This window comes from Phalacrocorax carbo, chromosome 18, assembly GCF_963921805.1.
Source record: "Phalacrocorax carbo chromosome 18, bPhaCar2.1, whole genome shotgun sequence".
Taxonomy (NCBI): domain Eukaryota; kingdom Metazoa; phylum Chordata; class Aves; order Suliformes; family Phalacrocoracidae; genus Phalacrocorax; species Phalacrocorax carbo.
Genome location: NC_087530.1, coordinates 4,970,243 through 4,993,246, shown reverse-complemented (window position 1 = coordinate 4,993,246; position 23,004 = coordinate 4,970,243). Strand labels below are relative to the sequence as shown.

The 23,004-nt window shown below is 46.9% G+C and overlaps 3 protein-coding genes across 3 annotated transcripts; 1 reads left to right on the top strand and 2 right to left on the bottom strand.

Moving 5' to 3' along the window:
- Window positions 1–325: 325 nt before the first annotated feature.
- Window positions 326–5,567, bottom strand: LOC104049301 (surfeit locus protein 1). Its single transcript, XM_064468752.1, has 9 exons — window positions 5,417–5,567; window positions 4,249–4,330; window positions 3,997–4,124; window positions 3,557–3,639; window positions 2,608–2,799; window positions 2,230–2,302; window positions 1,692–1,854; window positions 1,195–1,276; window positions 326–908 (listed from the first exon to the last, which is right to left on the bottom strand). The coding sequence occupies exons 1-9, from the start codon at window positions 5,477–5,479 to the stop codon at window positions 842–844; spliced, it is 933 nt and encodes a 310-aa protein (XP_064324822.1). The 5' UTR covers window positions 5,480–5,567; the 3' UTR covers window positions 326–841.
- SURF2 (surfeit 2) lies at window positions 5,563–11,937 on the top strand. The gene is made up of 6 exons (XM_064468753.1): window positions 5,563–5,724; window positions 6,007–6,161; window positions 6,390–6,493; window positions 6,921–7,112; window positions 7,687–7,850; window positions 8,664–11,937. The coding sequence occupies exons 1-6, from the start codon at window positions 5,617–5,619 to the stop codon at window positions 8,745–8,747; spliced, it is 807 nt and encodes a 268-aa protein (XP_064324823.1). The 5' UTR covers window positions 5,563–5,616; the 3' UTR covers window positions 8,748–11,937.
- Window positions 9,072–22,987, bottom strand: SURF4 (surfeit 4). Its single transcript, XM_064468754.1, has 6 exons — window positions 22,769–22,987; window positions 15,165–15,351; window positions 13,974–14,050; window positions 13,343–13,386; window positions 12,187–12,373; window positions 9,072–11,937 (listed from the first exon to the last, which is right to left on the bottom strand). The coding sequence occupies exons 1-6, from the start codon at window positions 22,814–22,816 to the stop codon at window positions 11,671–11,673; spliced, it is 810 nt and encodes a 269-aa protein (XP_064324824.1). The 5' UTR covers window positions 22,817–22,987; the 3' UTR covers window positions 9,072–11,670.
- Between the last annotated feature and the right edge of the window lie 17 nt (window positions 22,988–23,004).

Sequence of the window (23,004 nt, the reverse complement as noted above, 5' to 3'; positions counted from 1 at the left end):
CTAGCTTGCTTATGCAAATGTCTCAGTTGCAAATGGCTCTAGATCATCTCCATTAGTCCTGAAGAGTTGGTTACAGTATGGGTTGTATAGGGTGCTACCGTGCTTTTCCAGACTAAGCAGGTGGGGGCTGCCTCTTGCAGGGCAAGAATGGTCAGTGAAGGGGGGAAGAATCTAGACCTCCTTGTCCTTTCCTGACTGCTGACTTGGTCTTGTGGCACTGTGGGAGGCTCCCAGGGTTGGTAAGGTTCTGGCTGAGGCAGCTGCTGCTTGTTGCTAGCCTTCATCATGTTCTCACAAAGCCACAGACTGCCTTACCCAGCCAGACTTGAGTGTCCACAGTAACCTTTAATTGAGGGCTGTCACTGTTAAGATACACGATGCACAACACAAGCACCTATAGGCCCTCTTCTGATGCAACTGCTGTGAAATCACTCCTGAGGTCAGGAATGACCACTCCTTGCAAAGAAAGCGATTTACAAAATCCCTTGCTGGTTTTTTGGAAAATAAACTACAAAATTTTAACTTCTCCACTGCTTTAACAACCAACCACAACAGAAGAATGTATCCTTGAGATTACTGCATAAATCAGCTGCACTAGAAGGCTCAGCAACCGTTTACAATGTTGAAGTTCAGTGCTTCCAAGCTGCAGCCCAAGCCACACTGGTAGGCGCTCAGACCCTGCATCAGTTGTTTTAAAGTCTCTTTACAGCATGATAGCTGTGCATGTTTACCAAACATGTTGCCCTGAAACTCTGGGTGCTTCAGTTACTGCGGACTGATCAGACTGATGTCTTCTGTACAAGCCTGCTCCTGGCTGTACTCCAGAAGAGGTTAGCCCTTCTCACAGAGGTATCTTTCGTATAAATTTTCTGTACCACATGAATGAAGTCGCAGCACATAAGCCATACCTATGAAAGAAAACAAAACCATGTGTTTACACCTTCTCAAGATGCCCTGGACCCCTCTAGATCAGCTGCGGAGCAGTAAAGCACAATTATTTCAAATCACCTTGCAAATATTACTTGGGTTAAAACATTAGGCTTTTGTAGGTTAAGAGCCCAACCAGTCTCACTGGTGCAGGAACAAGAAAGCCAGGCAAAACCTGCTCCCTTGCTTCCAGCAGAACGCAGCTCAAAGCTTTGCCTTCAGAAAGCCCCACGGAAGGCCAGCCAGATGCTGGCTGAGGTGACTCACCAGGTGACGATGTACTGCATGTGCTCATTTCTCAGGCTCACTCTTGTCTGGCCTCCGATGGGCCCCCCTGGGACCGTGCTTCCTGCAGGTACAACACGGCACACACGTTAGAGCTCTAGTCTGTGCCACGTAGCGCTGCCCTGGCTGTGAGAAACGGGACGAAGGGGCTCAGTCATGCTGACACCCTGCTCTTCTTCCTCAGGCAATGGTGTTCCCTAGCCACCAGCAAAGCCAGAGCTGTGGGGCAGGCGGCCCTACATCAAGTGGCTGGTTGTGCTCGAGGCACCAAGCACCACCTGCATCTCTTCCGAGCACGCTACCGTGCCCCAGCACTGGCTGCCTCTCACCCACAAAATAGTAAACCTAACAGAGTACAGAAGGACGAGGAAGAAGCGGTACCTTTCCAAGTGGCACGGGGAAGTAACTAACTGAACGGGAAGGGGGGAGACTGATGCAAATTGAACAGGGACAGGAGGTTGGGTTCCTCTGCGACTTACTAAAATCTGCGTCGATAAAGATGGGCTCAGCGCCGGTCACCTTTGCCATAGCCTCCAGGTCACGGTAGTGCCAGCGGTTTTTCTCAATGTTGTTCTCAGGCACAAAAGGCTTCCGGGTTTCTGATAACCTCACCACCCCAGTGAGATCAATTTCATCTTCAATCTGAAGAAAAGTGCAGAGGAGAAAAAAGGCATCTTTCAAGGCTCAGTTCATATTCTGGCATACCAGGTCCTGGTAGAAAAATACAGCACTTGCGGGATCAGACTATAAATGAACTGGTGTTGCTGTGCAGTGGGGCAGTGCTGTAACACAGCAGGGGGAGAAAAGCAGAACAAGAACAGCTTGTCTGCAAAAAACATTATTTACTTAACAAAAAGATTGGAAGAAAAGGTTTGACTTCTTTGAAAAGTGCAATGACTATTTGAGTAACCTCCCATGATGCTGAAGAGGGCTACTGCCTGTCTTGGTTTGTCAGTAATGCCTCTGGGTGATGACAGGGCAGGAAGTGACACGCAGCATCCCCGGTTGCCCCCTTACCTGTCCCTTCAGCCTGGTCTCCGGTTTCAATTTCTTTTTGGGCACAAATCCTCGGTTGACTAAAATTGTGACCCTAGAGGTACACAAAGAAGGTAAGGCTCATGAGTGATGAAAGGAAATGTAATGTATTCCTGCTGCTGCCTAGAACCACGTGCCAAAGAAGGAAGCAACCCGTATGTTTGGTGCCACTTTTTCTGTTGACTGAGCGCATTTTATAGGGGAATTTGAACACAATTTCAGATCGAGCCTCTGACCTGACAGACTGTGAGCAATGCCTTTTAAGGGAGAGGGAGCGATTTATATAAAACCAACCACCGTGACTCAGTTTTCGAAACAGAATTGAGTTGCTCACACGAACCATGACTTTCATTAACTTACCCCAGTTCTGTGCAGTAGAAAGGAGTAATGACATTCGCTCCATTTTCCGGGTGGGATGTCAGCCGCCCAGCTTCTCTGGCTTCTCGCTCAGGGTCCACAAGTGACCGTGGCAAAATATAGAGCTCCTTGGAGTGGTCAAAATGCCCTCGGACCTTTACAGGTCTGTACTCCAGTTCCTTCAGTTCCATGGGGCTGCATGGAACAAGGTGAAAACAAAATCATGGCTCTGTCAGGCAAATTAAATTAGGGGGTTTTACCACGAGATTCTCCTTTTCCCTAATGGTTCACTCTAGGGCCAGTTGGTAAACAGAAACAGAAGACAAACACCTCACGGAGTAAGCAGCTGGCTTACTGCTTCATTACTATCACAGTGAATCAAATCAAGATGATCCTAAGTATCCAGAGAGCAGTTCTTTTCCCTGTGATCTGTAAATTCAATGGCACACAGAGCTGACAGGCAGGTGGATACGCCGCACGTGCACCCAGCCGACAGGGAGTGTTTCTTTCCCATCCAGACCACGACATCGAACAACTGAGCTGTCGTGACGGTTGTGCTCTATGACCTTAATAACAGGCCCTGCTATTGATCCATTTCCTGTTGCGGGCATAATCCCTTCAGGGCATCACAGACACCAGCTACCAAGTCCTCCTTCTCCAGGAGGATTACATATGGTGTGAACTACGTACCACATTCTCCTGAACAGAGATTCATCATTTTTGCATGCATTTAAAGCATCCCTTAGAGAAACATTCACTTATTCTCCTACTAAAAGTAAGAAAATTAACATGATGTTGATAATTCTAATTTGCTTGCACATCCCGATTCCCATTGCACTCCTTCATTTTCATGCAGTTTAGTTTAGTATAAGCTCATTAGTGCAGGGACCATAACTAATATCCCCAACACACTGTCAGTCCTCTGTAGACAATAAACTCTCAGCTTCCATACTCTAATGTCAGAGGGATGGGCTCTGATGTAATTCTCGATGCCAGTTGTGCAATCAAATCTAATTTCCACTTTCGTCGCTGAACCTGAAAGTACACAAACACAAAAGTAATTCCTTATGGTAGAACAGAGCAATGTAATAACCTCAGCAAGCCTTAAAATCTTTGTCATAAGTTTCTCCTCAGACCCAGCCTAAATCAGGGTAACTGGAGATATGGAAATGGAAGCTACTGACTTTAATTTGAGGAAATATTTATACTGAAATACAAGTGTAAAAAATAAGACTCTCTCCTTGAAAGACTTACAAATGGACACTTGAAAAACAGAAAAGTAAAATAACAGCAAATCGTATAGGATTTGAACTAGATTAAACAGCCAGAAACTGAAAAACCGGACAGCCCTCAAGTGCTTATTTCTTGAAAAAATGAGATATTTAATTGTACCTGCCAAGTGCCAAGACAGAATGTGGTCAAAGGGACCAGGAAAAGGCCCCATTTGAGTAAGATGTCCTCTCCAGATGTGTCAGCAGCTGTTGTAGAACTTCGTAGTCTGCAGAACCTCAAACAAACACCTAGCGGAAAACAGAATGAGAAACAGGATTTGTACAGGAGAGGAGACACCAAATTCCTCCAGAAAATGTCACCTCTTGGCATGAGGTTGAACCAGGGCAGAAGCCCAGGCAAACCTTTTCTTACCTTTAGTCTGCTGGACCAGAGCAGAACCTGCTTTATCTAGGGGATACCCAAAAAATGTTCTTCTGATCAAGCAATGCGGTACCTACATGAAATACGAAAGATCCTTTGTAGTGTCTCTGCTTTGTAAAACTTGTATCTAGATGATCTCAGCTGTCTCAATGATTGCATGACATTTTGTTTACCCATTGGTATAAGCCTCATCTGAACAACTGCCTCTGAAATGCTACGGGTAGGTTATAATTAAAAAAAAAATATTCAAATTCCAGTTACAGAGCTGAGCATAGCACAGCAAATGAGCTATCCCTTTCCATCCACACTAACAGCACATGTACACACCATCTTAATTTGTTCTTGAAATAAATGCCAGACACGCACCTGCCCTTCGCACTTCCCCCCCTTCCCGCCACGCTGGAGCGGCACAAGGGCAGATTTACAGCCTTTTTGCCACCGACTCCGCTCACTTTCAGCACCGCCTCGCCCCGTGCAGTGAAGCCGGTCCCGACACCGCGACGGGGGGCACTGACCCACCGCAGCCAAAGCCCAGACCCCGGCAACTGGGGGGGGGGGGGGCGGCGGCTGGGGGAGCCCGGCGGGGCTCACGTACAGCGCCGAGCACCGCGGGGGGACGGGCCCCGGGCGGGATCGGGGCCTCACCCAGGACCCCCGCCCCCCTCAGCTCGGGTACCGCCCCCCCAGCTCCCCTCAGAACCTCCCGGCTCCCCTCGGGGCCCCCGCTCAACTCAGACACACACACCCCCAGCTTCCCTTAGCCCCGGACCCCCCTCCCCGTTCCCCTCAGACCAGTGTTGTACCCCCACTCTCCTCGGGACCCCCCGCTCCCCTCACCCAGCCCCACTCCCTTCAGCTCGGGTACCGCTGCCCCCCCGCTCCCCTCAGCCAGGGACCCCGCCCTGCTCCCCTCAGCTCGGGTACCCCCCCCCCCCCCTCCAGCTTCCCCCAGCCCCGGGACCCCACTCCGCTCCCCTCTGAACACGCCGGTCCCCTCGGATCCCCCTCCAGCTCCCCTCGGGACCCCCCGCCACCCTCAGTCTGAGCCCCCCCGCTCCCCTCAGAACTCCCCGATCCCCTCAGCTCTCAGACCCGGGTACCCCCACACCCCTCGGGACCCGCCGCTTCCCTCAGACCCGGGCACCCCCGCTTCCCTCACCCGTCCCCGGCGCTCCCGCAGCAGCCGCGGCCCCGCGCGCAGCAGTAGCCTCCAGGTCGCCATGGCGACACCGCCCCCCACCCCCGGCCCGGGCCGACGGGCGGGCTCCTCTCTAGCCGCCCCTCTCTATGGTCCCGGCTCCGCCCCGGCGCGGCCGGCACCGGAAGTGGAGGCGAGCTCCCGCCTGCAGCCGCGTCTGCATGGCGGGGCCGGGTCCTGCTGGTGGCGCGGTCGCCCTCGAGGTGCCCGAGGAGGAGCGGCTCTTCCTGCGGCACCACCCGCTCCTTAGCCCCGCGGGGCCGGGCAAGGTGGGGCTGGGGCTGGGGGCTGAGGGGCGCCTCGAGGGCTGAGGCCGCCCCTGGAGCGGGGCCGTGAGGGGGGGCACGGCCGGTGGATAGCAGGCCGGGGAAGGTGCCCCAACAGCTGAGCTCGGCCCCAGCGAGCTCCCCGGCCTGGAGGCTTTTCTCCCGCCGTGGAAGCCGGAGGAAGGCTGGGGAGGAGGATGCTGGAGGGAGCTGGGATCTCTCTGCCCTCCTCAGCCCTGGGCATAATCCTGTGGGCTTCCCTGACCAGGTATCATTTTTCTTCAGGTGAGATGCAGGCTGACAGGCCACGAGATACCGTGCCGGCTGTCAGAGCTGCAGGCTTATACTAATGGCAAGAAGTACCAGCGGCTAATAAAGACAGCCAGAGAGTTTGACTATGGCAAGTTTGAGCCCCATATAGTGCCCAGCACAAAGAACCTGTACGTATTCTTCCTCTTGCGTGTTGTGCTTCACACTTTGTTCAATCTCAGATGTAAATGGTTGACCTTTACAAAGTTTTTTGAGTCTTTATGGGTTTTGGGAGGCTGGGAAGGTCTTTATAAAAGTATTTATCGACTTTGAGCACAGTGTTTATAAGTGAGAAGCTATTAAGTAATAGCATACTTAAACTCTGTCGCTGGCTTTTTCTTTCTTTCTGTGCCTGTCAGACACCAGCTATTTTGCAAGCTCACTCTCAGACACATCAACAAGCTTCCAGAGCACGTGCTGCGTCATGTCCAGGGGAAGCGCTATCAGAAGGCCCTAAAAATGTGTAAGTGGCTTTCCTGAAGATACAAGCAGCCAGCTTTTTTCCCCTGAGCTGTTGAGATTCCAGTGGGAAGGGGATACATTTTCTTTAGATTGACAGTAAGGTACTGCTGTTGCTGTGTGTTCTGCTCAGCTAGGAAGGAAGATCCTAGCTGTGGGGAGCAGTAGGCCTCTAGCAAATACCTTGAAACATCCTTGCTTGAGAGGAGCCATTCTAAAACTTCCCAGAGAGGGTGGTTCACACATCCAGCACAGCCTCTGCAATAACATTTTTCCTGTCTTTCATGGTCCATAATATCGCTGTAGATTATGTGAACGTATACTAGAGTTGGAGCTTGAGTTGCATTTAATATAAGCTAGAGCTGGAAATGAAAAGGAATAAGGTGACTGGGTAGCCTTGCTAAGCACTGCCCAACCCCTCGCCCTACTAGATGAGGAGTGCCAGAAGGAAGGAGTGGAGTACGTCCCTCCCTGCTTGCGACAGAAGAAGCAGCGGACGCAGCACCCCGATGACCACACGAACGGGAGCAGGCAGCCTTACAGAAAAGAGGAGTTCTGGGAGCCAAAGTCCAGTGATGAGGACGGAGAGGAGACTGACGACAGCATGAGTGACTTGTACCCACGTGAGTAAGAGAACTGGTAGCATCTGTGTGCTGAAGGGAGTTTGTCAGCTCATTTTCTCCTGGCTTTTTACTGCTCCCTGCTGCTTGCATGCCAGAGGCATGTGGCTTCCACCCAGTTGGGATTTTTGGGTTTCAGAAAAGCTTACCACTGCCAAAGAAACATCAGTTATCACTAAGTAGTAACCAGAGCTGGATCACATAAGGCGTGAGGGCAGGGATAAAAGATGCACTGGGATTTGCTGCTGCAGGTATCTCTATGGCAAGTGCTCCCATCTGGTAGGGGCTGGTCAGGCCATTACAAGTAAGCCTGACTTAGAGCTGGAGGCACTGCCTTGCTGTAGGAGAGTGGGTGCAGAACTGCCTGTGCTGAGCGCTTCCCAGAACGGCGCTAGTGGGAGCACCAGGCACGTTTCTAACAACACACTAGTGTGCTTATTTCCCAAATATTTCCGTAGTGACAGGTATATGTTCGGAGAGTGGGAGCAGCTTGGCAAATCACCTTTGGGATGTCCTCAAAGTAAAGTTCACCTGTCCGCACAGGGAACTGGTCCTCAGCTAAATCTTTGTATTTTAGCTGCGCTCTTCCCAGAAAAAAGCCCATCAGCTCCACAAACCTCGAAGGGCAGCGATGACTTTGCAACAGACAGTGAGGACGAGGGGGCCAAGCAGAACGGTGATGCGACCGGCGAGGACGGCAGGATGGATGTCAGCAGAGCAGTTGGCAGCAAAAGGGGAAAGGTGGGAGTCAGGCTGCCGCGAGCAGCAGCAGGGGAGTGCGGAACCGCTCCCATCCTGTAGGTGTTCGTCTCATCTATTCCTGTCCGAGAACCAGCAGAAGGTGTGAAGCTGTTCAGAATAGGCTTTCCCAGTGTGCCAGCCGCTGACTCGCATCCTGAGGTGTGAGTTACTACCGGGAAATGTTTATCCTGTCTGTTCTATCTAGGGATGCTCCTGCCGGTGTGAATAGCTCATCTTTGATGGGATCCTGCTGCACACGCTCTGTAACAGGGAGACTGAAGTGTGTCTTGTGGGTTCCGTAATCTTCCTCCCCATAAACACACTAACACTAGTTTAGTTACACCCTTTTGAAGTCACAGGCTCCTTCTAGATGCTTTTCCTGCCTCTCTGGAGGAGCTGGCCAGGTCCTGCCTTGTGGGACATACCCTCACCCTTCTCAGCGTGGGAAGCAGGCAGGTTTTACATACATAAAGATGGATAAACCTTTAATGCTCTAAGGCAGCCCCTGAGGAAGAAACTGGATCCTTTATAACCACATAAAATCAGAAAGTTAAGGCTGGCTGAAGGAGAGGCTCGTTTCTACAGCAACTGTCGCTGTTTGTACCCAACAGCGCCATATGCCCATCAGAGAGAGGGGTGCTCACTTGCAGGGTGGGGAAGGAGCCATGCTGGCCAGCTCTGTGACCAGGGCTGTGCTTCTTCTGTCTCTGTTGGTAAAGGAGGGTGCACTCAGTTTCTCCTTAAGCCATCTTGGGCAGGGCTGGATTTGGGTTTTGGAAATAAGCTGATGAACTTTTTTTTTCCCCTCTACAGAAACAGTCAGGCCCTTTAAAGAAGAAATTCAAGAGTCGTCATCGAAAACCCAAGAACTTCAAGAAAGTAACCAATGGCAAATAAATTTTATGATAAAGATGTGGCCTGAAGCCTGTTGTCTAACAATTCTAGAGGGTGCCCAGGACTGGCTGAAGTGTCTGCCTGTTCCAGCTGGGGAGGGGAATAATGGGGAGAAATTCAGTAATTAAGTTGTATTCTAACAGCCTCAAGCCACCCCTCCGCCACAGGAAGGATCACTGCTGTGGTCAGGTACAAGCAGCCTGGTGCTCAGAACTCTTGAAGGAAAGATGATTTCCAGTAGGCAGGAGAGAAAGCACGCCAGGCCCCTACTGCGCGTTTCCAGGTCGTCTCTCTGCGGAGCGTCACTAGTCACACACGCCAAGTGGATACAAAGATGCCATTGTTTTATTTTGATTGTTTCCAAAAAAATCAAAACATTTTCAAACACAACTAAGGTACAAAATACAGCATAAAATGAGAATTTATACTTATTTCTTTTTCCACATAGAAAGCAAAAATATATTCAGAATGAATTCCGGAACACTTTGCAGAGCCAATTGATAGCTGACATCCTGCTTGTGAGAGCTTCTCAGCCACGGGGAGAGGTCACTGCATTTTTCGGAGATGCATGAATACAGCAGTGTACGTAGGAAACCAGAATCTTCTGCATCAGGACTCACAGTTAGTAAGTCTGCACCTTGCGCTGCCAAGAAATGTCTTATAATGCCCTCCCACCTAACTGTGCCCCTTCAGTACCAAAATATTTCTGCTGCAATAGACAGTATCTCTTCCTCTTCTGGGGCCTTTTAGTAGAAAGGGGACTTGATTTTCACACAGGAAACTGGCCAATACTTCACTCTAGTCCTTCATCCAGCTCCTTAGTTCAGACACAAAGTTGAGGAAGGCAACTTCAGGGCTACTTACAGGAGTTGTTTCTATCATCCTATTTATAAATACTAAGAGCATTAACAGCAGTTAAGATATCTGAGGATGGCTGCCTTGGTCTAAAACCATTCCGGGACCCGCAGTGAAACTGAGCAAAGCATCCTGTGCTGCCTCTCCGTAACTGAATGGACCAGTTTCTTTTGCATTGAGGAGACAGGCACAGTGAACACTTGAGGTGAAAACTTCTCTCACAGAACCTATTTAAAAAGAGCCTTCTACATGACCTGAACTTGAATGCTGGCTTCCCCTCCCATCTACCCCACATACGAATCCCTTTCCTTCAGTGGCAGCAGCACATCTTGCTATTACATAGGCTATTTTCCCCTTAAGATGATGAAATCACTGGCTAAACATTCAGCCGTGCTCTTCTGTTTGTCATCAGTTCTTTCAGCCTAGTTTTTCTCTCCTAAAATGCAACCTTTAAGCTGCACTGTCCAGGTTAGTGTCCTTACCCGGAGACCCTGGTAAATAGCTCCTGCTGGAGGTGTTCAGCTGAATCGCTCCTTGAACAGCTGAGCAGCTTTCTCAAGGGAGACAACAGTGCAAGGAATCAACGTAGCATTAGCAAGTTGGTAGGGCTCATGCTTTCTAGAATTCTTTCATGATCTAGTGAAACAGGTACACCTAGTTGACTAGCAGAGGACAAAACACCTCTGAGCAGCACTAAGCATGTTCATGGCACAGAGGCTGTGGCACTGAGAGGTGAAAACAGGGCCTTCCTCTCTCCTCACCATTACGCTGAAGTTCCTCTCCGAACATGCAAGTTACTTCCCCAGCTGCCTGATTTGCTGCACAGGCTTCGCACTTGTGTTCTCCAGCTGTAACTGCACACAGAGTTGAGAACTGGGGCTATGGCAGCACACAGCTGACTTCCATGTTCCCCCCCTACACACCTCTGGTGCGGTCCGAGATGGCAGAGGGAAGGGGCTGTACTCCCAAGTTCAGCACCCTGGCTCTTCCACTGTTCAGTCACTGGGACTTTCACAGCTGAGAGACTGACTAGAAGTGAATCTAAGAAGCAAAGACTACAGATTAGAAGATTGACTGCTCTCATCTTGCACGTACTGAGTGCAGGCGAACGGGGAGCTTCTGTAATTCTGAAGACATGTTCACCAATAACCTCATTTTGGATATGAATTTAGGGCACATATGGGTGGAAGCTGGTTAATAGCAGAAAGGAGCTTTTATTATGGAAGCTGCAGCAAACTTGAGTCCCTTCTTGGGAATTTAGGAGGGGCAACTTTGGGGAAAAGAATATTGAATAGAGTTCTTTTGGCACAGAATTTTAACAGAATCTAATGTTCTGCTTCTTCAGGAGTATCTCCCCCCTCTTCCTTCTTGAAAGCTGATTAGCCATACAGGATTCCTTCTTAGCAATACAGGATTCTCCCTTGTTCCCCTCAAGAGAGAACTGGGACATGTTAGAAAACCCTCTCCCTTTTCTGACCTAGAAGAGGGTACAACTACTTACAGGGTTTTCTTTAGGGGGCAGGAAAGGCCTTCCCCTCTTGTTAAACATAATGGAATTACAGGCCTCAGAGCAGCAAACCAACAGCAATTTTTTCTTTTGATGCTGCTTTCCACCTTGATAAGCAATGCTATAACCAGCAATGGAACTCCTTATGCACAAGACAGTTTTGATGAGGGTGAGAAAGGGGATCCACTTTTTTAGTTATAACTAGAACCTGACAGCACACTGAATGATACAGCTGTATCTGCTCACAGTACTTCAAATTTTAAAACATTGCTGACATTAAAAACAGCAACTGTTCTACTGCACCTCACTGAAGCATCAGCAAAATGCAGGTTCCTTGGGTTAGTTCCAAATCTAGGAAGTTAGAATAAGCCTAGGCAACATTCTGTGAAGGAACAGGATTTTATCTATTACATTACTGGTGCCACTGTAAATCAATTTCAAAACATCTGTGCCTTTAATAGGAAGGGGGCATGTATGTGTAAAATGCTGGCAGTTTTTGTTGAATCCATAGAGAATCAGTTCTGGACTTAATACATGATGTCCCAAGAAGTGTTGCTATTCCTGTTACCACTCTTTTTTCTTCTCATCCATGGAGACTCCGCCAGGGCCCAGTGCAACCACGAGGAGGAGCCCTCCAATTACAGACATGGTCTGGAAGAAATCGTATTTGAGGAAGTCGTGCATGGGCTTGTAGGCTGGGACGGTCCAGAAGGCATTGAAGTAGATGTTGATGCCAAACAGCCAGATGACTAGAGTCAAGGCAGCCAGCTTAGTCTTGAAGCCAATTGCCACCAAGATAATCAGGGCTGTGCCCACAATGTTCTGCAGAATCTGCAAGGAAAAAAACCCACAAGCTTACATAGGGGTCTTAAAATAGACATGCAGACATAAACATCAGAACAGCATGGGTAAGTTCAGCAGAGCAGGTTGTCATGGCATAGGTGATTTAGTAACTTTTAAAAATATTAATTCTACTAAAAAGAGACTTAAATGATAAACCTTGAGTAGGTCCTGTAGCCAGTCTGGCGTTTGTACTATATTCTGGTTCCTTAACTCACGCTTTTGTACTCAGATACTTACAGAAAAGAAGTTCATATCAAAATGCAGTAGTGTCATGAACATGAGGACGAGCAGCACACGGCCCCCCAGCTGCATGTACTGCTTAGGAGAGCTTTCCCGCATGGTAGGGACACCAGCAAACATGCTCTTCCCCTCTGAGCGCGACTCGGCCAAAAGCAGCAGCAAGCCTCCCCCAAGGGCAAGGTTCCTACAGAAAGACAGAAAAGGGGGGAAAAAAGCAGTTTATTAGTTTGCACTGATCTCTAGATTTAAAATCTTATCTGACAATTTCAACTCAGTAAGAATCCACATGCTAGTGAGGAGTGACATACTCTGCACCTCACGACACGTGTCTGTATTAGACTTCACAGCTGGAACTGTGGCATTGCACACAACAACAATTTACACAAGGTGTGGCCACCTACAGCCTGCCAGAGAAGCCTGGCACCCACAGCACAGGCACAGTTGCTTAACATCTGTTACAGCATGAGTTTAGTCATGTTGAAGTTATTCTGTACCTCAGGTTTAGCCTTACATGCCAAATTAGTTCAGAGGTTGCTTTGAGAAAACAGAACAGCCGTACTGCTGAAGGAAGTTACACATTTACAGGGTTGTAGTAAGCCCAGAGTACAGTTCCTGTGCTGCCCTCTGCCCTCCCCTCGGCAGAGAGGGGTGAAAAGGTACCAGCCAGCCATCACTCAGGATTTGACACAAAGCTCATGTTTAGGAGCCCTGCCTTCTACTTTGAAAATGTGTTACAGATTTAAAATCCCAGAAGCCATTCTAATACCTACGTGCTTTAATTTTCTTGGAAAATGGCTTCAGTCATGCTTAAGCACAGTTGCTATTTTAGCCATTTAGGAAATAATAGCAGCTCAGTGATCCAGTCTAGACAGTCATTTGTGAGCTCTCAGCAAGGAGGTTAGTACCAGAAGCACTTAGATCCTAGTGGGTTAGGATTAGCCTTTCCTTTCTACAACACTGAGCCTGCTATCTATGGTTTAACACAGACTGTACGGATTTAAGTGCTGTCATTTCTTGTTTAATGTAAACGCATCATTTATAAAATCCTTCTCGTAAATACTATGTACAAAGATCATTTCCTCTGTCAGAGAGTGGCAGTGACAGACAACAGTTTTCATTCTGTTTCGATAAAAGCTTTAGGAGGTAGACATACCTCATCAAGAACTTCAGGTCCCATAGAATGCTGTATGCAATAGTCTAGGCAAAGAAGAAAACAGGTTAAAACACCATATAAATTACACTGAAGTTCTGAATTTATGTTATAATCTCAAGCCTGTACTATCCATAGCAGAAGTTCATCAGCAGTATGTTATACTGAATGAAACAAGGTAGGTTACATCAATGTGGTTTGATGAGTCAGTGTAAAATGGAATAGAAGCCAGAATTTTACTTGTGCTTTAGCCCCCACAAAAATTCATTAGTTTTGAACAGGAAGGATGCTACTAGCCAGGATCCTCTGTGTGCTGAAGGCCAAAGCCACTGCAAGTTCCACATTTGACACATTACTGACATAGAGGTAAATTGCAAGTTACTGCTGCTAAATTGGTCAAGTATGGACTCAACATCTCCAGCTGACTAATTGCAGTTACAGCCAGGTATCTACTGGGCACATCAGAAGAACAGAAGCAGCAAAATAGTTCAATGCCATTGAAGACTGGCACTAGGGCAGGGTGGAGAAAAATTCCAAGGTTGAGAGCTGTATTTAAATATGTTGGTAGTACTGGGGCTAAGAAAGCAGATTTGAAAGATATGGTTTAGAAGGGCTGAAGACTTAAGCCTCCTACCTGTAATGCTATAATTCCAAACAGTCCAAAGCAGGCATATTGCACAAAGTTCCTACTCAGCACCAGGATACAGCCGCCTGAGTTGGGGAAATTGAACACAGTTACACTTCTGGCTTGCACAGGAAAAAATGCTGCAGGAATGCTAACTTGTTTTGAACTGAGCAGACTCCAATTTCTTTCAACTGTGCCACAGAACATCAGGCAGGAAATGTTAATGGCACATTGGCACAAATCAGTTTTGAGAACCAAGAAGTTTTAGTGCATTTTAAAATATTTTATAGTTCCAGAAGTATCTTTTATTTTACAAAGGGTAAGGACACACTGAATGCAGTCCCCAACACACAGCACTGTACAGCAGCTATCAGTGTTAAAGCATTAAAAGAAGTTAAAAAAGAAACATCTCATTTAAAAAAAAATATATCCATGATAACTGTTAGGGCAAACATGCCATGCTCCTTTTCCTTGAAAGCTTTTGTTTCATACTCTTCCTCAAGTCAAGTCTTCTGTCACAAAGCAATGACAGCCTTTGCCACTTTGACATGAGGACTGCTAACTACATTAAGCTGACTCTCTACGCAAAAATATGAGGGCAAAAAACGCCAGACACAAAGTTGGCAGAGCAATCAAGATGAGGGACATAACGTAACAGAGAAGACTTTTACTTCTCTCCATTTCTGATACCCTAAGTTTACTTAGCACATGGAGAAGCTCTGCTTCTGGGATTGTTTTGATTCCTGGGCTTTGGAAGTCTGACACAAGCACCTCTCTCAAGCTCAAGGGTACCAACTGCAGGATAAGGCTTTGCCATTGAGATTAAAACTCAAAAACAACAGGCTGAGAAAAATCTTAACACTGCCCTGTTTAAGAATATATGAATATTTCATGTAGAGAATTCAGGGGGCGTGGTATGTGTTTGTAGATGCACATACAGAATTGAGAACAGATTGTCCTAATGGATTCTTGGCATCTCTGACTCAGAGGTAGTGTGTTGCAAGAAATTATCTAAGACTACTTCTAGGAAAGGCTGCAGCAGAATTAAAAGCTCTTTTCATTCAGCCCATGTAGTACTATCAGTTCTAAGCAGTCAATGGCTATTAAGAAATCGGTGAGGCATCCGTGCTTACATGAGCCACGGTGGCAGACACACTGGAGTGCTCTGGCATCCACCTTAACAGCCTTAGAGCCACTTACTCAGCTGTCCGAAGAGATTTATGAACACAAAGATGGAGGCCAGGAAATAGCCACAGTTCCACGTGCCATCAATGTAATCCCTCTGTTCACTCCACTGGAACCACATGCGGATGCCATCCTCCAGGAAGGTGCTGATCAGGCACAGGCGGGCCACGTGAGGGAGGTACTGCTTCGTCACCCTCAGGAACTGCGTGGGCAGACAGCACCGTTAGCAGGGAAGAAAGGCAAAGCGACACTCAAGGCATAACACATCCATGCACTCTGCAGACTCTGAGGTCAGCAGTTCTCATGCACACAGGGTCACCCACATCTAGAGAAACACACACTTGGGACTTGGATTTAATGAATTTCTCCACTCCAGTTTGAGAACCCTTGGGAGCTGTGAGGGAAACCTGTTGTCATGCTCCACCCAAAGAGCGTTTTGGACAAGGACTTGGAGAAAAGCAGAATCCAGCAGCACCTTTCTACGTACTACGAACTGTGTTTTGATGGAGCTCTTCCTAGATGAGGGCTGACCTTGGTTTTAGTTGATCTACCTCAGGGTTTCATGTTACAGCTCAACTATCAGATAGCCAGAAGCTGAAAGGGCAATCCTGCTCCCACCCACAGGCTCAGGCACTCAACACCCTGTAACAAACTGATTCAGGGAGTCAGGCTGACAGAAGACTAGTTCTGTACAATTTAAAAAACATTCATAAGCTTTCTGCCAAGCCAGTTCCCTCTAACAGCTCAGAAAAGCAACAGTGCAAAGCACGTGTGCTTGTGTAGCAGCAGCAGCTGTTAGATCAGTGTAGCTGTTGCATGAAATTGCACCCTCTATCCTCTATGCAAGTATAGACAGTTTCTACTTCCATTAAAAATAGCATCCTCTGCAGAAAGAAAAAAGGCATTGATATATACAACTCGGTGTAGTAGTTCAAAGGAAATTATACCATTGTGCAGCAGATGCTGAGCCTTAGTTCTTAGGAATGCAAGATGTATCTGGTCCCACGTACCCCTTCATCCTGAAAACTTAGTGGTTAATTCGCTCTACAATGATTATAAAGGAACAAATATGGAATTGCTGAACAGGGTCTAGACTAGCACGCTCGATAGGACTTTGAGGTGCACAGGAAAACCTACTGCGTCTAGATTATGACAAGTGCTGAACTGTCACGCAGTTTCCTAAACAGCACTGGTTATTACTTAATGGAGACTTCTGCCAGGGTTTGCATTGTCACCCTGAATGCAAACTAGCAGCGGGCTGGCTCATTTCACACACAGGTTCAGCTTTGCCAGATCACTAGAAGGACATGTTTGGAGTCGGTGTATGCTACTGTTTGAGCAAGTGCAATTTAGTAAGAAACAAATGTAAATTTAATCTAATACTAGCTACAAGATTATCCAGCAGGTTTCTGCCTTCGGAAGACAGGAGCAGTTTGGGCAGGTTGACGCTTATGAAAGTAAATGCCCATGCCACAAGCCTTCACACAGAACTACCAGGCTCTGCAGAGATCCCTGCCCTAGAAATAGGATGGGGAGCCATTAAACTAAACCCCATTATCCCACACAAAGTTCCATGTGTTGTAAGGCACATTGATTCATACAGTTCATGCAACATTAGAATACTTTGAGCATGAAAAAGGGGTGGGGGAAGCCACATGCGTACAGGTGTCTTCCAGGCAGCACTGAACTATATTCTAAAAAAATGGACAAAAAAGGCACACAATCCTTTCTTTCATAATTCAGTATTTACATTGACTTCAGGTTAGACAATACAGCTGATTGGTTTCTTTCTGGGCAGAATCTTTATTTTACAGTTCTGGCAGCCCTGCATGCTTTCAGGATATATGGAAGTGTGGAGAAAGGAGACTAAAGCCATTGCTGGAAGTTCATTCTTGCCACAGTAATGAGTCAATACTAAAGGCTGTTCCAAATCCTATGCAAATGACAAGCCTTGCTTACTGTGTAACTGAAGATTATTACAAGAAAAAAAGTCCAGCAAACATGCTTGATAGTTAATTAAACAGTTAATATCAGAACAAACTACACTAGCTGTACTGCATACATCCACAGTCTAAGGGTCAAGATTCAAGTTAATCAAGGGTCTTCTTTGCGCAGCTGTACTCTGACTCAGGGCTGCCACTTCAGGCTTTTTTAAGCCATGTCAACAGTTCGGTGAATGAGTCAGAAGAAAATTTGTGATCTTTGTCACTGAATGAGACACACATCTTGGTTTACAGCTTCTCTCCTGGATTTCACTGTGCATTTGGGCAAACTTACTGAGGAATACCAAGGATAAAATTGTTCTGGAAAAATAGTACAAAAGCCGTTTGTATGGTATGCCTGCCATGTCAAGATGCAGAAGAGGCAACTTTGGTCTAGAAAGACATGAAAGAGGACAAGCATTGGGCATCTATAGGAAAAGCAAAAAAAAAAAAAAACACACTGCTGTGGAAAGGCTGAAAAAAGCATCAAACGTTAGTGAGGATATTTGCCTCCAGGCCTCCTCTTTGTTGTTTCAAAGTGGGTCAAGTGAGCTGATCTCACCTTCCCCTTCCCCGAAGGGAAACAACTGCCAACAGTCCAGGTGAAACAGCCAAGAAGGCATTTAACATTTACCTGTTCTCCCAGCATATAGAGAGAATTTAATGCTAATCTATTAAACATGAGTGTGCACACCCAATCAGCTGAAGACAAGTCAGAAAGACTGAAGCCTAAGGTTGCTTAGCACTGCAGCTGCCTTATGGCACACATCATCTTTGGACATCCATAACTCATGTAGCTGCAGTTACGTAGCTACACACCAGGTGAAATCCCTGTACACAGCAAGCCTAAGGTAAAAAAAGCTTCAGGAACAGCTATATGCACAAAAATCCAAGCCAGAAGAACAACTAGCCATGGAGATCCAAAGAGAAAGGAAGAAAACAGTTACATGACAACCACAAGAAGAGAACATAACAGACATCAAGTGATTTTAAGATTAGAGGATTCAAGTATAAATCACCTACATAACTTAACTAAGGACAGAGTAACGTAAGGAACAGAGACCTCTAGAAGCGGGACTGAACTAACAGCACCAGACACTGTGGTTTCATCCCTACACATCACTAACAACATGTGGCCCAAATGCTGCACCCTGAGACCACTTCCTACTTCCTTTATGATTAACAGCTAAAAGCAGCACATATGGGAAACTTGGTAGCTGCAGTTAATAAACATATCCAAATAAGACCTGGGACTTGAAATGCACGCTCCACTAAGCACAATACATATAAGCCAAAACAAAACTGTTGAGATTGATGAAGGTGGCAGTGTTAAACTCATGACATCAAGTAATTGGATGCCTCATTCTGCTATGGGCTTTGCATCAACTGTTCTTACTGCATACTGCCTCCTTGGAAGAGGCAAAACATCTTGAGAAAAGACAACAAAATGCTAAAGTAAAACTATTTTAAAGAAGAACAGCTGGTTCTGTGGTGGCAGCCAACTTACTAGCATACACCAGAGGGGCTTTGTGTTGCCACTTCCCCTTCTAACAGGATTAGAAAGGCAAAAATAGATTTAAATGCTCCTCTTCATTTAACAAGCAAAGATGCACAAGAGCATCCAGAGATCCCTAAATCAAATCTCTGCTCAAAACCCATTTTTCAGAGTCTTGAAATATTCAAACCCATGAAGAGGCCTGCCCAACAAAAGGTAACAAAGTGATTCTGTTTTGACTCTTGCTATGCTTTCTAAACTACATCCCACCTCCAACAGTCTCAAATTTGTTACAAATCCAGTTCATTTTGTTCAAAGTGTACATACTACAGCATAGTTACAGGTATTTTAAGACCAATACACAGCCAGGACTTGGGAACTTTTGCTGTCACCTAGGTATATCCTGATCAAACACAGAAGCCTTTCCGGTGTGCGAACACACGTGTTCTCAGATCAGGGAAGTTACGGTCATGGTGATGAACAGCAGCCTGCTAATCCGTGCAGAAAGCCCTCTTGGGGGCTGCACAGCATTATTAGCCTAGACCTTCTGATAAAGGCATATTCCAAATATCTAGCTTGTATTAATTTAAGGGATTGCTTTGTTCTGAGAGGACAGAGACCTCTAGCAGCCTGGGACACGAGTGATCTTTCTGGCAAACGATGCTCAATCCTCTGGCAGAGGCAAAAATCACTTCCTTTCTTTCACCAACCCATACACATCCACTCAAGAAGCTCCCACCCACGAGGTCAGTAACATCCATCACATAGGGCTAATTAGTGTCTACAAGTTATTTGTGAAAACTGGGAACAGAGGCTTTCCCGCTTATTTCAAAAGGCAAGAAAAGAGCTCTGACCCACTAGAGCATCACCAGTGGTCTTAATCAGGTTTTTAATTTCTCATGACAATGCTTTTCACTCCTAAAGTGTGTCTTACACCAATTCCTTTTTCCAAACTCTATTTATTAATAAAATACTGAAAATGGGATTTATTACTCATGTATTGCATTTTGCTCTCTCTCTTCATGGCAAGATTCTTTCCCAGCCTAACCAGAACAGGCTATTTGGCTTATAATGATAAAGGATTATTGCACTGATGTGACTATGTTACCGAGAGAGTTTCCAAATTCAGGTGGTTTTTTTTATATATAAAACACAAAAAAGTTCAGACTAACAATGAAATTGTTTCTTCTCCCTTCTGTTTTCTGCAAAATAGGATACAGAGATGTTAGAATTAGCTGAACAACGTGCATCAGCATCTATGTCGGAAAATTAAATAAAACCCCCAGAGTCGGGTTCTCCCTTAGAATCCTTTCACTGCAGCACAATGACTCAATAGTCTCCTTGCATTTTTGTCCATAATTTGCTTCAGAACAGTAGAAATACCAGGCACCCACATTCCTAAAGATTATTACAGACACCAGAAAAGTTGCTTGAGACCTGCTCCGTCTTATGGGGATTACAGAGGGGACACAACCAGTTCTATAGCCCTAAACGATCAGCACAGGCCCCAGATACAGCTATTTTCAGTACAATAATGCCAGTCAGCAGTACATGACGACTGCAATGAAGGGCTCAGCATGCAATATTTTAACAAGAATCACTAAAATAGGGCTTAACTTCTGTGTATGCAAGTTATTTGATTAGTAACATTGGGCTGGTGTTATAGGGCTTAAACCCAAACCAACCCATAAAGCCTGTAGCTGGGCATCCTTCTGAACAAATATCCTGATTTCCTTGCACTGTGTATCACCTAGATTTTAAGAACCCTTAATAGCTTTTCCCACCCTCCCCAATATCAAACAAGTTGCCTTCTCTGAAATCAACAGGACCACCCCCCAACACCCACCCAGCAGCTGCCGCCTCCGCTGCAGTCCTTGGAAAGCGCTAACAGCTCAGAGCAGAACAGCTCACCAGCCATACTGCGCACCCACAGGCTACAAACTCATGTTATACCCAAGCTAAACTAATGGCTAGCTCTCAAGTGATCCCACCACCAGCATTGGTGCTCACCTGACCTAAACAATGAGATAATTGAACCAACAGAAAAAATAACCTCCATTTTTTTCCTGCCAGTTCAGCTCTCTGGTCCAGTGACAGAGAAGTGCTAGTGTGAGGGAGAAGCAGAACGTAGCCTTGGGAGAAGTAGGACAGCCCCCTTCACTGATGGCTAACTGTCAGGCAAGCTCAGCTGCCTTGTAAAACCATGCCCTCAGTGCACTAGTTCACCTCTGGATTAAGAGCCACTTGTTACTACTGAGCATCTCAGTATATAAAGCATAATTCGCTAACTCAATGAGAAATTACAGTATTTGAGAAAAGTTAAACTTTACTGTTTGAATTTAAGGAACAGATTAGTCTTGCTTTTATATGAGACATTCAGGGCTTACTGATAAGCCACAGAAGTAGCTGTAACATTTTCCCACAGGGCTTTTGTGCTACAGAAATTAAGGCTCATTAGGTCTTGAACACTAGTACAGGGAGTGGAGAAAACAAGGTTATCAGTGAGAATGCATTCAGCTCCCAGAACAGCCATTGTCCAGCTTCACTACCTCCACCTCCAGCAAGGGGAGTTTTAACAGTTTCAGTCCAAATGTTCAATTATTTTTTCAATCCAAGATGAACTCACAGTTTCCATAATGTCAAGTGTTATCTTTGCAATATATACCAAAGGTTATTGTTTAGTAAATCTCTCCACTCCTACACTGGTGTGATAGCAAGTTTTAGCAGCACATACAGCACTGAAAGTACCCGATTGAGCTACAAGGCATCTACTTGGAAACAGAATTACCAAAGGAGTTTGTTACTTGGAAAGCCATAAAAATTGTTTTGCAATCTGATGGCTAAGTGTATGCAAACACTCCAAACTCCGCAGCTAAAGGAAAGGCTCATCTTTAAATAGAATGTGGCAAAGCACAAATAAAGTTGGGCCATTTAAAACTCACTTCAGGAGGAAGCAAACTACATTTTAGCTGGACAAAAGAGCTTTCAGTAGTATGAAAAAAGGGGTGTTAGACACATCTATAAAAAGTCATAGAGGAATAAATAGAGAGGTGTTATAAAAAGGTCAGGACAAGTGTAGTAAATTTTGGCAAGTAATTTCAACAGTATAGTGATAGTTTAGTTTCTCCTCTAAAAGGAGAAAGAGGAGAAGGTAAACAGAGGATGACGAAGATAACCCAGACACCCCTTAAACTGAATACTCCACACACCGTAAGAAGCTCTGTCTCTAAAAAGAGTCTTCAATCTGGGGGTGGGGAGGAAGCGCAGAACAGGTTTTCCCAGTGAAACTCAGTTGAAGACACGGAGGCAGCACAGCCCCCTCAGCTGTGACGTGTTATCGTGCACCACACAACTCACACTGCCTCAGCTATCGGAGTTGTAGAAGCGGGCAGAAAAAGATTCTCCAGAGAACTCACTAAATATGATTATTTGCTGCCTCATATTTTCAATTAGGTGAATCACCATGACAGCGAAGATCTTTCTAACACCATCACCAGCAGATCAACTACTTACACTCAAATTATTCCTGCTCTCACATATAATAAGAGATCACAAACTTCTATTTGACAGAGAAATCTGTTAGGGCCTCCTCCACTGAAATAAACGTAAAAAAGAATTACAGGACAACATCAACTTGTTTGCTTCCCTTTTGCCCCAGTTCCAACCGCAGCACTATGGTGTTAGCAAACCTCATCCAGTTTGGGGTTCTGGATATCAGCCAGGGTTTAGATTTTTTTTTGCTTTCCTGTCACTATCACCCCACCCCAGTTTCCCGCACCCCTTTACGCCCTATTTCCCAGCCCAGGCAGCTTTGCAAGCAGACGAGAGCAGCCTCTCCTGCTCTCCTTCCATTTATTCGCTTCCAGGCAGAGCTCGACTGTAGAGGCGGCCCCAGAGCTCGCATAAGGGCAGGGGGCAGCCGGGCCCCCCCAGCCCCGCCAGAGGGGCAGGCCCCCACACCAGGCCGCCGCCGCCATCCCGGCCTGCCCAGGCGCGGCCCAACTGGGCCCCTCAGGGCGGCGGCCTAACCTCCCCCCAGCGCAGGGCTCGCCGAGGCGTCCCCTCACAGCGCCTGAGGAGAGCGGCCCGGCGCACAAAGGCCGCCCGGGCGGACGAGGATGAGGAGGAAGGCGGGCACCCACCTGGTCCGCGAAGTCCTCAGCGGTGTTCATGATATCGTTCTGGCCCATGGCGGCGGGAGGCGGGTGCTGCCGGCTGCTGCGCGCCCGGGGCCCGGCCTGGCTCTCACAGACGGCGGCGGGAAGGGCGGGAGGGGGAGGAGGGAGCGCCGGGCCGGGCCGCGCCGCCGCTCGGGTGCTGCTGCCACGTAGGCCAGGCCTTAAAGGCGCCGCGCGGGCAGCAGCGCCGGGGCGGGCGG